Below are 15,631 nucleotides of genomic sequence, written 5' to 3'. Positions count from 1 at the left end.
AGTCTTCAAACTTGTACATATATTTCCCTGAGGACTAGCTGCTAACAAATGCTCTGTAGAAGCTTTTTAGGTTTAAGATTGTTTGCCTGCTACTTTGTCATACAAAACAGAATAGGGTTCAGGACGGATGCTCCAAAATTAACTATGTCCTCCAAATTCTGAGTTGGGCGGTTGCGCTATCACAGGGAAGAAACCTACATACAACAGTGGACAGAATCATTTAAAAGATTGAGAAAATCAAGAACTTCCATCAAAAATTTCACATCCTTCTGCCTCAGCCCGAAAGTCACAAAACATATACGGGCTGATGAGCTTTCTACATTAAAAATTTACACCATTTTCTTGAGGATCATTCAGAGAAAATATTTTAAGGCTTTGCGCTCTAAAATGGAGCTGGCTGAAAACAGACTCACAATACAAAATTATTACTGAAGTGCAAAACTCCTTTTGAGGCCCCTGAGAAGATTTGAACAGTTAATACACCTCTACCTCGATATAACGCAACCTGATATAACGTGGTAAAGTAGTGCTCCGGGGGGGTGGGGCTGCGCACTCCGGTGGATCAAAGCAAGTTCAATATAACGCGGTTTCACCTATAACGCGGTACGATTTTTTGGCTCCTGAGGACAGCGTTATATTGAGGTAGAGGTGTACTAAGGATCCTCTAGGAACTTAGAAGTATTAAGCAGAAGCTTTGAAGCAGTGAGGAGCCTTAACAGAAGAACGGCTGAATGGCAAAATTCTATTGTGATACTTCATTAATATTTTTACTTCAAGGTCCAAGAGACACAGACAAGGTTTTCATCTTGAGGCCAAAAGACCAAAAGCTTCAAGACACTTGATCACGGCCTTGGATAGGCCAAGAGACTACTTACACTTGATCTTAGCTCATATACTTTCCCTTTTCTCTCCTTAATAGTGATGTAAGAGTCCTGAACATTAACTCAAGTCAGGAGTGCCCAGCTAGATGAAATTTTTCAAAAAACTTTTTTTTTTTTTTGCTGAAAAACCCAAATTCAGGTCAACCAAACATTTTGTGAGTTTGTGCCATTTTTAGTGATTTTTTTTTGGTTTAAACTAATTGTTTTGTCATTATCCAAACAAAACACCCAAACCCAGATTTTTTCCTGCTAGACTCGCCAGGGGAGTTAGGCATGCGAAGGAGGGACAGTGGTGGTGTGGGAAACCCAGGTTTGAATCCCAGCTCTAGAGCAGGGACTGGACCCCAGTCTCTCCCTCCCAGGTGAGTGCCCTAACCACCAGTCTGTTGGCTCTTCTGGGATGGGGGTATCAATATCTCCTGCTGAAGCAGTTTCACTTTGTGAAAATAATTAGTCATTAGAACAGGGACTTGAACCTTGGGTTCTCCCACCTCTAAAGCCACCAGGCCACAGAGTCACACACACACTCTCTCTCTCTGGCCCAACGACTATTCAAGTATTTTATCAAAATATTTTATTACTTCTGTGTATGGCATTGGTGAGAACGTACTTGAAAACGAGTGGTCTCTTCTTAAAAATATGCCCCAATACAACCACAAGATATTAGACTTGATGCAGGAATTACTGGGTGAAATTCTATGACCCGCGTAACGTAGGCAAGGACAGATGAGCACAATGGTCCTTTCCGGCCCTAAATCTATTAATTTACAAAAACCTTTCTTAAAATGGAGCTAAGGCTGCTGTCACACAATAGAACCTTCCTATCCCTATACCCTTCTGGAACATAAGGCTTAAAAACTCAAATATTAGGAAATATTCACTTAAGGTCTTCTCACATACTCTCAAAAGAATGTTAGTGTGACAAGAAATGCCATCCTCCCCCCAGCAAACATACATATGCAAGCCAGGGAATCTGCAGTTAAAGTGCTGTTTCATTCATAATGAAACCACACCACCTTAGCTCTAATCCATAAATAGTACAGCTCAGCTAAGGCATCTGCACACTATGGCTGGCAGCCATACTTGACTCACAGCAGGGCAGCTGTTCATTCTGCAGAGCCAAGAACAAAATATAATCTTAAAACCAAAAATGAGTTAGCTTTCAGAGCTTGTTCTCCATGTGAGACACCAGTTCTCACTGCATGTTTTTCCCCTACCTCTGTACAGAAAAGTATAAAACACGTTGTGATTTTAGTAATAGAACCAGAGTTTAAGGCTAGGTGGTCATATTTTGGGGGGCTGTCTCTCTGGACCCCCTTGAGCAAACATTCTCAAATGTGTACTAAATATTCTACCCTGGCCCATACCAATTTTCAAACAGGTTTGAGTCTGACTGTATGTGTGGTTTTAAGGAGGATTGCAAGTTTGGTTGTAAGCAGAAATCATGCTGCAATGTTATCTATCGTACCACCCTGTTATTCAAGACTTCCTGTCTGGTTTGGTTCTTGTATCTTGGCTGCCTTTGGTAGATGAAGGCAGCATGAATCATGTCAGCCCTGAAGTTCACTAATATTTAAATAGTTTACGTGCTAAAGCATATGTACATTTTAAAAGTACATTTATTTAACTTCATTAGACCTGTACTTGGGTCATGCCACAGTGCCGGGGGCAGGACAGAATGCCTTCTCAAGGTTCCTTCTAGTCCTACATTTCTATGATTCTATACTGGGTCTGATATTGCAAAGTCCTGAGAGCCTACCACAAGGTGTTGAAAGCGTGTCAATGAGAGTTTAAGAGCATTTAGCACTTTGCAGGAGGCATTCAGAACATAGCAGGTTCAGGTTCATTATTAGAGTGTTCATTCCTGAACTTCTCCCTTAATTCTACTGGCTGATTAGGATATTTCTCTGCACAGATTCACTCTTTTTGTGTATGATCTCTCATCTCCCTCTAAAATGCAACTTCGGGATTTTATACTGGTAAGCAGTGGGGTGGTGTTTTCTCCCTTTCGTTAAGGTTGTATGTGCAGCTCAGTATGTTCTAGTCATGTTTCATTTGTTATTAAATTCAAGATATTAAGTACAAAAAAGGCCTTTTAACTATGCACATTAATGTAGCTGCCATTTGATAAGGCTTGTATCTTTTAATGTGACAGAAACCTCATTGACAGTTTGTTTTAACACGGGAGTGAGAAGGGAGCCCCAGAACAGAAAGCTCTTCAGCTGACAAATTCTAATGCATTGCTGGGCAGAAGAAATGTGAATGAACTTTCTTAAATGCAATTCATGAGCTTAGTCAGTCTCTAAATAGCTCAACAAAAACGACTTTGGACAGTAACACTGGGAATGCTACCTGTTTTCATTTCATAGTGACAGGAGTGAGATTGGGGAGTGAAGAGTGGTATAGCAGCTTACTTGCCACAGATAGTAAGTACTGTATATTTCTCCCTCTCAGCACTGCTAAACAATTTAATCTAACTAAAACGTACACTGCAAGCTATGATGCCAATTCTTGCTCAATAGTGGGAGGCTGCCAATAAAATACAATGAAAGAGACAACAATCCTTTGTAAACGGATGTGTTTAAAGTCTGGAGGAACAAGCATTGTGACCATTTGTGCTTAGCAAAATTTGGCATCACAGTTGAAAATATCGTTTGCATTTCAGTTCGCACTTTCTAAATCTTGTGTATTTTTAGCGACATTAGTTTTGATGGCTCTATCAGGGGAGCAGTACTCTGCTCATTGAGCAACTGGCAAGAAACAGGCGTGAGAGAGTGGAACGTTACTTTAATTGTCACTAAAAAATGAAAACAAATGTTGTGTCTGCTAGGATAATTGCTTAGTGTATTTCTTATAAAAAGAGTCAACTCCGTAGATGGAGGGGGACTAGTGTTCTATGTAGCACAAAAATAACATTTTCTAGTTTGTCAAGCCCCAGCAAGATCAGGATGGAGTTAATACCTCCTCATCAAACTGCCTGCAGCAATTAATAGTCCAGCCATTGACGCTGGAACAACACTGTGGCCCGACTGACTGACTCCAGCTGGGTCTTACCACAGTGCAGCGCAGAGAACATCTGCTTCAATGCTTTCACAGAAGAAAATCAGCAGAAGTGGTCTTTTCTACCTTGTATATACACTTGTGTAAGTCGCTAAGAATTCCTTTCTTCTCCTCCTCCTCCTTCTCGATCTCCTTTTCCTGAGCGAAGAGTCGCCGCCTGCCCGTTTTCAATGGGATATCAACTTCTTTCAACTTGTTACGGAAGCCGTTTTTGTGAACCACACCATTGATGAGTCCATTTTTGGGCTCGAACCGGGGCAAGGAATGGAACTTATAGGCGTTTTCGGAGTGTCCCTCCAAAGGGCCTTTCCTCTTCTCTAAGATCTCCTTTTCCAGCAGGACTTCCTTCTCTAGTTTCTTGTGCTCCTCAGAGGAGAGGGAGTCATAGGAGAGCAAGTACTGGCAGTAGGCTTCCTGCAGCTTTGCTAGTCTGTCCTGTGCAGTTCTGGGGATGCGTAGCATATCTGCCAGCTTGTTCCATTTCTTGAGGTCAGTCACTTGCTGCATGCCGCCCATTTCATTGATCAGCTGGAAAAAGCAGGCCAAATCTAGCTCACAGCCTCCTGGAAGTCCGTGTGTGTGGGATGATGGGGAGGGAAGAGGGAAACACAGGAAACAGTTAGGAAAATTTTTGGCAGTCTGCATTCAACATTTCTTTACTACTTATATAATACCAGATTCTGTTCAGGTGGGACACTCCATTTTCCTCAAAATCCTCAGTAGTGCAGATACGAAAACAGAACAGTCAGTGTTTCCATTTTTAAAGTGCCCAAGTTCTGACTAAGATACTAGGATTGCAAAGATTATTAATTAAGTGGATCATATTTTGGTGTTCACACTAACCTTCCCCACAGCTACTTTTGGCCTCCATTTTGGATTCAGTTGCCACCTCACAAGTTCAAGCCCTAGCTCTGCCTGATTAAGAGCAGGGACTTGAACATAGGGCATTCACCTGGAATACAGGAGACCTAACAATACCCAGCTACTCTGAGGGCATGCCTCCCAATCTCTCTCTCCTCACCCTCCCTGAAATTTCATCCACTCAGAAACCTTCCCAGTGAACTTGAGTCAAAACTGAGTTTCCGCAAAAAGTTTTGGTTTTGATGAATCAGCACTTTCGACAACAAAAAAATTCCCAGCCAGCTTTATACAACTGTAGTGCAGAGTTTTTAAACATTGGTACAACACTTTCAAAATATTACATAAGCTAAGTATTACTATTAACTGCATTTTTCTACATTAGTAAACAAAAACAAGGGGAAAACCAGGAGGAAAAACTGAGGAAAATTGAGATTCTTATCTCCATAAGCATCACAAACATGTTTCTGTCAACTCAAACAGATGAAATGTGACTGATCTAAAGTAAAAAGCTCCAGATGGGTCCACAGAGTGGCATCCTCTAGTCATTTAGTAAAGACAGTCATTTGCATTTTACACTGTGTATTAGTTTTAGAAACTGCAAGACCATCAGGAGAATGATTCATTACTTTCTGGGAAACTTCAATCAAAGAAAAAAAATAAAGACTATACAAAAGCTTTTAAATTCTAGCATAAAGACAGTCAAATTAATGATTAAAATTTTTATTTTTGGATGGAAAGTTTAAGAAAACCTCAGTATCACATTTATTCAAAGGACAGAATTAACCATCAACAGAAAAAGGTTCACAAACTGACCAAAACCTGCCCATAAATAAGGAGGACAATGCTATAGGAAAAACTAAACAAACAACATTACTATCATCAACACTGTTCCCAAGTCATCCTTATCTCCTCTTTCCATTCTGAGAAAGTCATGGAAACATTAAGGATTAGCAGTCTTTTAATGTGAATTCAATATGGCTTGGAAACAGTACTATGAAACAGAAAGAAGCATCATCATTCTAAATGACTCCTCCACTGCTGAGATGATAGCTACCTCCTCTCAAGCCCAATCAACAGTCTGTCCTGTTCAGATTCTTCTACTATGCCCTTTAGCATAGCATCTGAGCTGTATGTGTGCATCTCCTGCAAATTAGCCATACTGTCTTACAGTATTTCATAGCTGTTCTCAGATTTCTGATCTCCCCCATTCTCTTCCTTGACAGTTTTCCCCTACCCTTCAGCACCTTCCTTTGAGGCAAACTCAGTGACGAGGCTCAGAAGCATGGAGACACATGGAAAATTTTTGCAAAGTTTATCAACAGTGCTGCAACTGAGGTAGAACATTTTTGGGGGGAGTCCCTTATTAAAATGTTGATAGCACATCACTGGGTAGATGACAAAAATGCCTGTGCCTAGACCACAGGATAGTTTGTACTGGTGCTGAAACAACAGGCAACGATTTTCCAAGTGTTTGACAAAGCTTTAGGGTCAAAGGGCAGAAAAAGTATGTCCTATCTAGCAAGTATTCCTAGTTAAAGTAGTGCAACTTCCACCCAGGAGGAGAGGGGTGGTGAGAGCAACAGCATAGGAGAAAGGAAACAAATTTGAGAGGTTTTTGTTCGGTTATTTTTAATCCTTTACATAAAATAGCACTCAAGCAACACACAGCTTTTTTGCTCATGCCCACAGTTGACAAACAAATGGAAGGTATATGATCTGTATGAAGCTGAGTAACATCCCTTCAATTCTGAAAGATTACGTTAATGGCTCCATTTCATATTAAATAGCTTTGTAATACAACACAAATATCTGCATGCTCAGTTTAAATCACCAGTCTCAAAACACTTCATCACATGCTTAAAAATGGAATGTTCTCAAGCACAACAAGATGGAAGCTACTTCAGAATGTCAGAGCTTGAGTTCTCTCACTGAATAAGTATGCTGTACTACTGTGGGTGCTTTGTAACACCTGCCCTCGTTAAAGACTGTTAAATGGTTTCAGTTACAACTCCATTTCACATGGTCATAACTTTCTGAAACACTCATTTTTAGGGTGAAACTTCCAAAGGCTGGCCTCTGCCTGCAGGTTAATATGTATTTTAAGTTTGATGAAAAACAATGTAATCCCTTTTTTCTTTTTAAAAGGGCTCATAGCAAATAGCTGAAATTGGAGACTTTGCAAGAACTAAGGAGTCTCATCCGAGTTTTTTTTTTTTTAATTTTGATTTGACAATGTTGGGATATGAAAACTGAAATACTCAAACTCAGTGAAAAAAAATGTAAAAAAAATCTTCAGGTATGCATTTAAGGCCACATCCCGGCCCCACTAAAGTCACTGGCAAAACTCAATGATCTTCAGTGGAAATGGGATTTGGTCCTTACAGCAGGAGTATGCATTTGTGCATACTTGTTATCTCAAAGAATTTAAAGTCTTTACTGCTGAAGCCAATATATTTCTAATCCATGTGCTTTGATTACCTTCAGATTTCTCTTTCCCTTCTCCTCAACATTTTGTTTTAATTTTAAACTTAAAAGATGTAGGAAATTAAATGTGTAAAGATTAACAGTAACACAATCTTAAAGCTGTGAGACCAGGTAAAACAAGAGCCAGGAAATTTAATCAAAAAGTTAATGTTGCATCAACAGGTGTTAATGTTGCCATATTGCACACGTTGTATTTTCCACTTTCCCTTGCCAACATAAGATGAATTTAATACTCCTTGTTATTAACATACAACCATTACAGATATTAGAAATGCCAAAGGATCAATTTAATTCTGCTAGAGTAATCTTAACTTTTGGAATTCCCTGAACTTTTGAGTATTTGATCTCACAACTTAATATTACAGCAATCCTACTTTTCTTCAGGCATTGTACTGTAGAATACACTAATCCTTACTCCTTTTTCTTAAATCCTGTTGAAATATTGTACTGCACATTACAGAGGAGTTCTTGGTTAATATTATAATCTTGCAATGCCTGAATTCGTTTGTTTTCTTGTTTTTTCATGGATTTATGTTGTGAAAACTGAAATAAACTTTTAACATAGAAAAAAATGGTGTGTGCACTTGAGGTAGAAAGAAAGGAGCTTTCTTTAAACTAAGTAATATGCAGAGCAGCCTCCCAGGGAATAATGCCTCAGCTACAAAAGCAGTGCCTCAAGTTGTACTGTTAAAGGCCTCTGAGTTATAACTTGGTTAGAAGTTACTAAAAAAGAAGTGTTAAATAAAAATTTGAAGCAACCAAGATAAATTTATTATATTTTCTAGGCTGATTAGAAAAAGCAGATTTAAAGATAATTTTCCTAAAGATTAAAACGTTTTCCTTAACTAGCATGTATGTTCTTTACAAGCCATTGTCACCTTTCTGATACTTATGTCATATCTGACAGCAGACTATAAACCAAGAATTCTTTTAAATAAACGATTCTCACTCAGGCATTAGCCATGGCAGCTACCTGCTGGGAGAAATAATGAAACCGCCATTTTGCAATGAACCACATTTTACTGCCTATTCTTGACACTTAATGGTTGTTAAATGTCTGCAGGTCACTAGAAATTTGTGATCTTAAGTGTCTGGATAACCAAACAGAAGTCAGTTCAAAGACCTTTTTTTGTTTGGCTGGTTGATTGATTGGTTTTTTTGAAAGAAGGAATTCTGGAGATGGAAAAAGTAAGATTCATTTTCTAGTTTAGCAGCATTACAGAAATTGTAACCGAAAACATCTTTGGAAAACCCCTAAAAACTTCCAATGTAACTTTAGATCAAGAATCTTAATATTTATATTTATTATTTTTATAAGTAAGTGGGAGGGAAAGGAGATGGTCTTGAAATTTGAGTAGAGACACCTATGAAGTCTTTTGCCCTAGGTAAAATCAATGAAGCATCAGGCAGTATTAATGTGCTTAAGTGAATCAGCATGGAGAAGCCTGCACTGCACCCACTTGCATGGCACCTGGTCTATGAATAAACAGAGGAAAATCCAGCGTCCTGCAGTTTCACAGGGATTCAATTAATCACAAAATCAAATGAAGCACAAAATTTACTGCACAATGCTTATAAACTGAAGCAAAAGGCCTGCAGGAGCCACAGCCCTTACCGATGAGTGGGAGCTCATCCATGGTAATGCCCTGAGATTTGAGGTGCTTCTTGATGCAGGCCAGCCGCTGCACGTTGGGTCCCCAGCGCCTGCTGAGCTTGTGTATGTGCTGAATCTGTGTCACAAACCGCATTTCATCATTCAGCTTGCACTCAGGTCTCCAGTCTGCAGGAGGAATCACCCTACACATCCCATACTTCTCTACCTGAGCTCGGACTGACTCAATGTATATCAACGGGTCATGGAACTCCTTCGCGGAGGGCCGAAGGATGGGAATCTCATCCATCATTGCCCACCCAGACTTGCTACTACCCTTTTCGTGCTTTCCTGTTGAGTCATGTGGCTTGTGCAAGGACTCAGTTTGAGAGGTAGAATGATTTTCACAGGAGGCATTTTCAGTTTTACTGTGTGCTTGTTTCCCTGGCGTATTCTTTCCAGCAGTGGCTCTTTTCGGCCTATTTCTTTCCAGAATCTTCTCTGGCACTTCCTTTTTCACATGTCCATTCAGCAAGGGCTTTTCCACAGCTGCCTTTTTGCTTGCAGCTTCTGTCAAGCTGACCGCCCCTTTCATTTTCTTGGTGGGTGACTGTATTTTGTCTATATGATTCGTCTCTTCCAGCCTCCTCTTAGAATTGCGCAGCCCCTCCCTCAACTGTCTCCCCACCTCCTTAGTACATGCCTTTTGGTTCAACTTGCCATTGACCTTGACACCATTAACAGCGATATTGTTAGACTTGGACGCTCCAAGGGATAGCACCTGTTTGCGGGTTTTTGCATTGCTACTTTCTGTTTTCCCTGAGATTGTATGGTGAACAGGTGAACTGGGTTTGTGGTGATTTAGTTTGGTTTCCTTGACCAGTTCTTTCTTGGCTTTGGTGTATGTGACGGTTCCCTTTGTCACTGTTGCAGTGTACTTCACAGTTTTGGATGGTGAAGGTCTGACTTCTCTCATCTTTTTGGCACTGGCTGCATTTGCACCTGGAGATGACATTCGAGTGATTCCGTTGACCTTAGAAACCTAGAAAGCCGGAAGTATTGTAGAGGAAGCAGAAGGAAGAAAAGAGAAAACAAAAAGTAAATTAATAAAAGACTATTTGAATGGAGACACCCACAGAAAACCAAATCATGCAAACCTGACTCCTAATGAGGCTGCAGGATATGGCCCCTTAGGGCAATCTGCATTTTCACAGGTTTCACCCAGAGAAGAGCAGGATCTGGACACTTTTAAAAACAAAACCAGAACTGAAAACAAATAAAGTCAAGCCTGCTCTCAGAGTATGAGGCAGGTATCTCTGCCTTAAGGAGAGGGTCACCTGACTCATGCATCTCTAGTTAAGAACACTACTCCATTCCATTACCTACTGTAAAGTCCTTGATAGCATCATGAGGACGGATGCTTGAGTCTGTAACTAAAAAGAACTAGCCACTCTCCTGTACCTACTATAACTAGTGAGATGGACATGGCTGGTTAACATCAACGGAAGGTGCACAGAGCACCCACCCACTCCCCCCCTCCCCCTTTACTGACCTGAAATTGATAAATCTACAAATCTGAAATTTATATTCAAAACACAAACATCTGTTTGTCTATATCTCTGAAATACTATGTACCCAACAGATCACGATGGCCATGAAGGATCCAGTCTATCATGTATACTGAGTTTTGGGAGGCACTCTATTAAAATTGTTAATACGGAATAGAAGTTTGTACAGTAGTTCTGATACTTGTTTAAGTTTTATATCTGGGCAGTTTTACTTCTATACAGTATATTTTATTGCATCATATTATCCAACTCAAGTGCTTTAAGTTATGCATCTAAACCCAGTTAGGAAACTAAAAGTAACAGCCTAACCATCAGAAGTGCGGAGCACGGACAGCGATCATTGGCTTCCAAGGGAACTTCTGAAAACCAAGTCACTTCTATTAAAGCAAGTTAATTTAGGAAGCCAAGTTTAAACACTGCAGCCTTAAATTCTTATCATCAACTGGGCATCAGCAGTTTATGAGAATGCAAAAAAACCCTCAGATATCCAAAGCCCGGACCTTCTATATACGTACCGACAATGGATGCTCATACTGTATAACCACGCTTAACCCGAACTCAGTTAATACCTTGCACCTCTATAAATGTCCTTCCAAGGATTTCAAAACCATTTTAAAATAATTAAACTTCATAATCCCTCTGCAATAAAGACAAGTATTATTACCCCCATTTTATAGGGTGGCCAGATGTCCCAATTTTATAGGGATAGTTCTGATATTTGGGGCTTTGTCTTATATAGACGCCTATTACCCCCCACCCTCTGTCCTGATTTTTCATACTTGCTGTTTGGTCAGCCTACCATTTTATTACTGGATATACTGAGACACAGAAAAGGTTAAATGACCTGCTGAGGTCACACAGTGAAATCAGCAGAATGGTAAGGAGAACCTAGGAGTTCTGACTCCCATTCCGCTGCTCTAGCCTCTACAAGACAAGCCCTCCCTCTTAGTTATGCCCCCTGGATTGTACTGTATATATACACACACTCTCTCCACACAGTTTCGCTGTTGTTTCTCCAGAGTCTGGAGCTGGAATGGTGCCCTTTTAAAACCAGCCAGCATTCTCCTCTTCACATGGCTCCAGCCGTTAGAGAAACCAAAGCCCAGCTTCTTCTGAGGAGAACCTGTTTACCAGATGGTTTCAGATTTCCCTGTGAGCGTTTTAGATAAATGGAACAGGCATACTTGTGGCACCTTAGAGACTAACAAATTTATTTCAGCCATTTCGTGGGCTACAGCTCACTTCTTTGGAGGCATAGAATGGAACACACAGACAGGAGATATTTATACATACAGAGAACATGAAAAGGTGATGCATACCAACTGGAAGAATCTAACAAAGTAAACCAACCCAAACTTCTGACACCCACAGTTCAAACTGAACTGGGCTAAAGCCTCCAAGTTCAGTTCCTTTTTTTATTTATGTATTTCCACAATTGATTAGATTCTTCATGTTGGTATGGCTACTTCCACCTTTTCATGTTGTCTGTATGTATAAATATCTCCTGTCTGTGTGTTCCATTCTATGCATCCGAAGAAGTGAGCTGTAGCCCACGAAAGCTCATGCTGAAATAAATTTGTTAGTCTCTAAGGCGCCACAAGTACTCCTGTTCTTTTTGCGGATACAGACTAACACGGCTGCTACTCTGAAACCTTAGATAAATGGGGGTTTATAGTGTACATAAAACTTAACCATTTACAACTAAAAATGCATTTGCGAGCCTGCCCCGTGACCTGGGAAGTGCTGAATGCGAGACCTGGGTAAGACCCTTTTTGGTTTCTCACTCCCTGGAGCAGCTGTGGCCTGGAAGAGCTGTGGAGGCAGCCCCTGACGGTCAGGATGTGCCTTGAGCATCCCCTTCTGGCTTTTTTTACATAGTAGTGGCTCTAAAGGAAATCCCAGGCAATCATTTAGGAGGGTAGCTGTGACACATGGCCTCAGAAAAACAGATGGAGGGAGAACGGAGGGATCCTGACAACTTTGATAAGACACCTAAAACATTCCCCTTTCCAAAGGCAAAAAAAGCATTGAACTCCTTTACGAGTTTTAGGCCAGAATTAAAACTGCCAAGATATAAACCCCTGGAAAATTGCATTTACTATGAAAACTGCAACTTACTGTAACCAGTTAGTGCCATTACAATGCCTCGGCATAGCAAGATAGATAGATCTCTCAGAGCCAGTTATAAAGCTGAAGGGGTTCATCTGACTAATGCTATCTAACCTTCCACCCTACATTATGAGGGCAACCTTTTAAATCCCGGTTCACCCTACAAAGTTATTTCAAAGAGGGTTTGGTCTGCTTTCAATATTACACCTGTATTAGTGTCTTCTACATTTGAAGATACATTTCTCTTCTAGACTCCCCAGCAGTAAGCCAACCCTACAAGGCTAAAGAGAACTTCCTCCGAACTGTTGTCTTTTTAGATTAGCTACAGCTTTACAGTTTTGAGATGCTTCATTTACTCTTCTTGTCCTCCCTCCCAAGACGCCCACAGCTATATCCCATACATAGAAAGAGCATGCACCTGGCGTATTTACATACAGAAATATTTATGGACCAGAACAGACCATGCTTCAAACTGTATTAGGCTGCAATAAGCCTCTTCAATGGGATACAAATGGAACAAAGAACGTGGTCATAGCCATCAACAGAGTGTTTGGTAGATTCAGGATTTCTCATTGGCAAATGTGAAATTCTGTCTGTCTAGCACCCACCTACGCTTCCTTTGCCTGTATTTGTCTCTCAGGATCCAACAGATGATTGGTACCAAAGAAAACAAAATAATTGTGGTAGGCATTTTCTTACCTTTCTACAGTTGATATGTCTCCCCCCAATAACCGCCAAACCAAACATACACACACTGAGAGTCAGCCTAATAAATTGACCGCACTCCCAGCTGCTCAGGTTCACCATATGGGGTCTAGTGACACAGCTCCATCCCGCGGCAGTGCTTACACTGAGCACATAAGAAAGAAGTCAATTTAATTCAGGTAGTAACAAAGTGTTTGACAATAGCCTTCATCACCCGTTAAAGTTTTGTGCTAACAGTGAAACCAGGCATACCAATACACTTGTCTAGTTTTCAGCTACCCTCTCAGTTTTAGTTGATTATATTGGTCTTCACACCACTCTTGTTCATGGTACCGACCAAAGTACTCTCCTACCACATGAAATTTTGTTAGCTCTTTTAATGTTAAACTGTATGAGGCAATCACACAGTCTTGCAGCAGTATCTTTTGGTCTTCACAGAGGAGCCATCAATGGATGCAGAATCCTTCAGGATTCCATAGTGCAGTGGTTCTCAAACTGGGGGTCAGGACCCCCTGAGAGGTCATGAGGTTATTACATGGGGTGTTGCAAGATGTCAGCCTCCACCCCAAACCCCACTTTGCCTCCAGTATTTATAATGGTGTTAAATATATAAAAAGTGTTTTTAATTTAAGGGGGGGGGGCGCGCACTCAGAGGCTTGCTATGTGAAAGGGGTCACCAGGACAAAAGTTTGAGAACCACTGCCATAGCATCTCTCCTCACTTTTTAAAAAATTATTATTAAAGAGTTTAAGTATTCCTTCAAGACTGTTTGTTAGATTTGCATTGGTTTACACATGCCTCTACACAGCACCTAGGATCAATCCTCAATCTCTCTCTCTCACACACACGCACACACACACACTCTCATACACCCCTCCCCCCAGAAAATAGCTTATTAGAAAAAATATATAATTGTAATTGTTTGAGTCCCATAAGATGTCAAGCTCTCTCATTTGCTTATTCATTCATTTGCATTGGTACATAGTTGGGAGCTTTGCAGAGCTAAATTATCCTATTAGGCCAACAGAGGGCCCTATTGAACTAGATTTTCTCTCCCCACAATCCCTTTGGAGTTGGGGGGGAGGGGGTTGGGGGAAGACAGCAAGGCAGGGAGAGTGCAATTGACAAGAGCAACTGAACACCAGAGAGAGAGAGAGAGAGAGAAACATCTGTGGGTCTATGATGCTCTCTACCTTTGTTTCCTATAGGACAACTAACCCCCTCATCATCCCCTTTCGTCACCACCAGCAAAAGCATGCTGAAAATAGAATGGTCCTGCAGCTGGCACTCTAATGAAACAACTCTCCTCTTTTTGGAAAACACTAAAAAATTAAACAAAGATTCATCAGAAGCAGAAATTTAATGCTGTCCCCACTAACTGGCAAGGTTAATGTTTTGCAACCAGTTAAACCACTGTATATGAGTAACCAGCCCCTTTACAATAGCTCAGCTAGTAACAGTCAAGTTATCAACAGATTAATAAAAACAGGGAGCCAGTTTTTTTTGTCTAGTATTGGGTTGTGGATGAAAATTTAAGGTTTTTTACTGATTTAATTTTAAGCTTACAAAAACTGTCTCAACTTTGAGCCCCTTCTATTTTCTTGAGTTTTAAGATGATCGCTGTAGTTGAGGCAGATTACTTTATGTTTGCATAGCACTATGAACAGCAAAGGAATATATAAGGATCATTTTTAGCATTTGTCTCTTCCTTATTGTAGCATGACAGAGTCTAATATTGTGAATACACACAACTGCCCAATTTAAATTAAAAAAAAAACAATCTTGAATCCTGGAGGAAGTTACTTCACATATATCCCCTAAATAGCATAGGATAGATAGAAAAAAGTGAAATACAAATCTGCTGCTTGGCAATCTCAGAATCAGAGTTATTTTCCCCAGTAACAACAGTGTACTTTAGGAATAGCTGACACTGTTGTTAATTTAGTTTTATACTGCAACTTTCAAGTATTTCACAGTTACATGTGCCAAAATCCCTATTAGAGAAAGACAGAAAGAAAGAATTTCCTGGTCAGAATCCTATAGTGCTCAAATTCTGTACTAGACAAATCTGATTTTAGCTATGATTATTGTGGTTCAAAAACAAATGCTATTCATATATTACAAAATATTTACTATAACCACAAAATATTAACTAAATGTTTGTATTGTACAAAGATTACATGTCAGTATGTATCTAGTTTGTACTGCTATTATCCAGTTTTGATAAGTATTCAAGTGTTCATTCAGAGCAAGTAAGATCAAAGCTTAAAAACATATTCAAAATTGAATATATATCTTATGCAGCACATTTAGAGATCATCCCTTAGCTTTTCTTTTATTATTTATATATAGCATTAGATATGCATGGTGCT

General features: G+C 40.1%; 1 protein-coding gene across 1 annotated transcript in view; it reads right to left on the bottom strand.

Annotated features, from left to right (window-relative positions):
* Window positions 1-15,631, bottom strand: part of JARID2 (jumonji and AT-rich interaction domain containing 2) — a 315,297-nt gene that overhangs the window by 33,264 nt on the left and 266,402 nt on the right. Inside the window, exons 7-8 of the mRNA XM_045005897.1 lie at window positions 8,902-9,919; window positions 4,008-4,504 (exon numbers count right to left, since the gene is read on the bottom strand). Coding sequence (XP_044861832.1) covers window positions 4,008-4,504; window positions 8,902-9,919 — 1,515 coding nt within the window. The remainder of the gene's footprint in view (window positions 1-4,007; window positions 4,505-8,901; window positions 9,920-15,631) is intronic.

Source organism: Mauremys mutica, chromosome 2 (genome assembly GCF_020497125.1).
Source record: "Mauremys mutica isolate MM-2020 ecotype Southern chromosome 2, ASM2049712v1, whole genome shotgun sequence".
Taxonomy (NCBI): domain Eukaryota; kingdom Metazoa; phylum Chordata; order Testudines; family Geoemydidae; genus Mauremys; species Mauremys mutica.
Note: the sequence above shows the minus strand (reverse complement) of the source record. Positions and strands in the feature narration are given on the sequence as shown.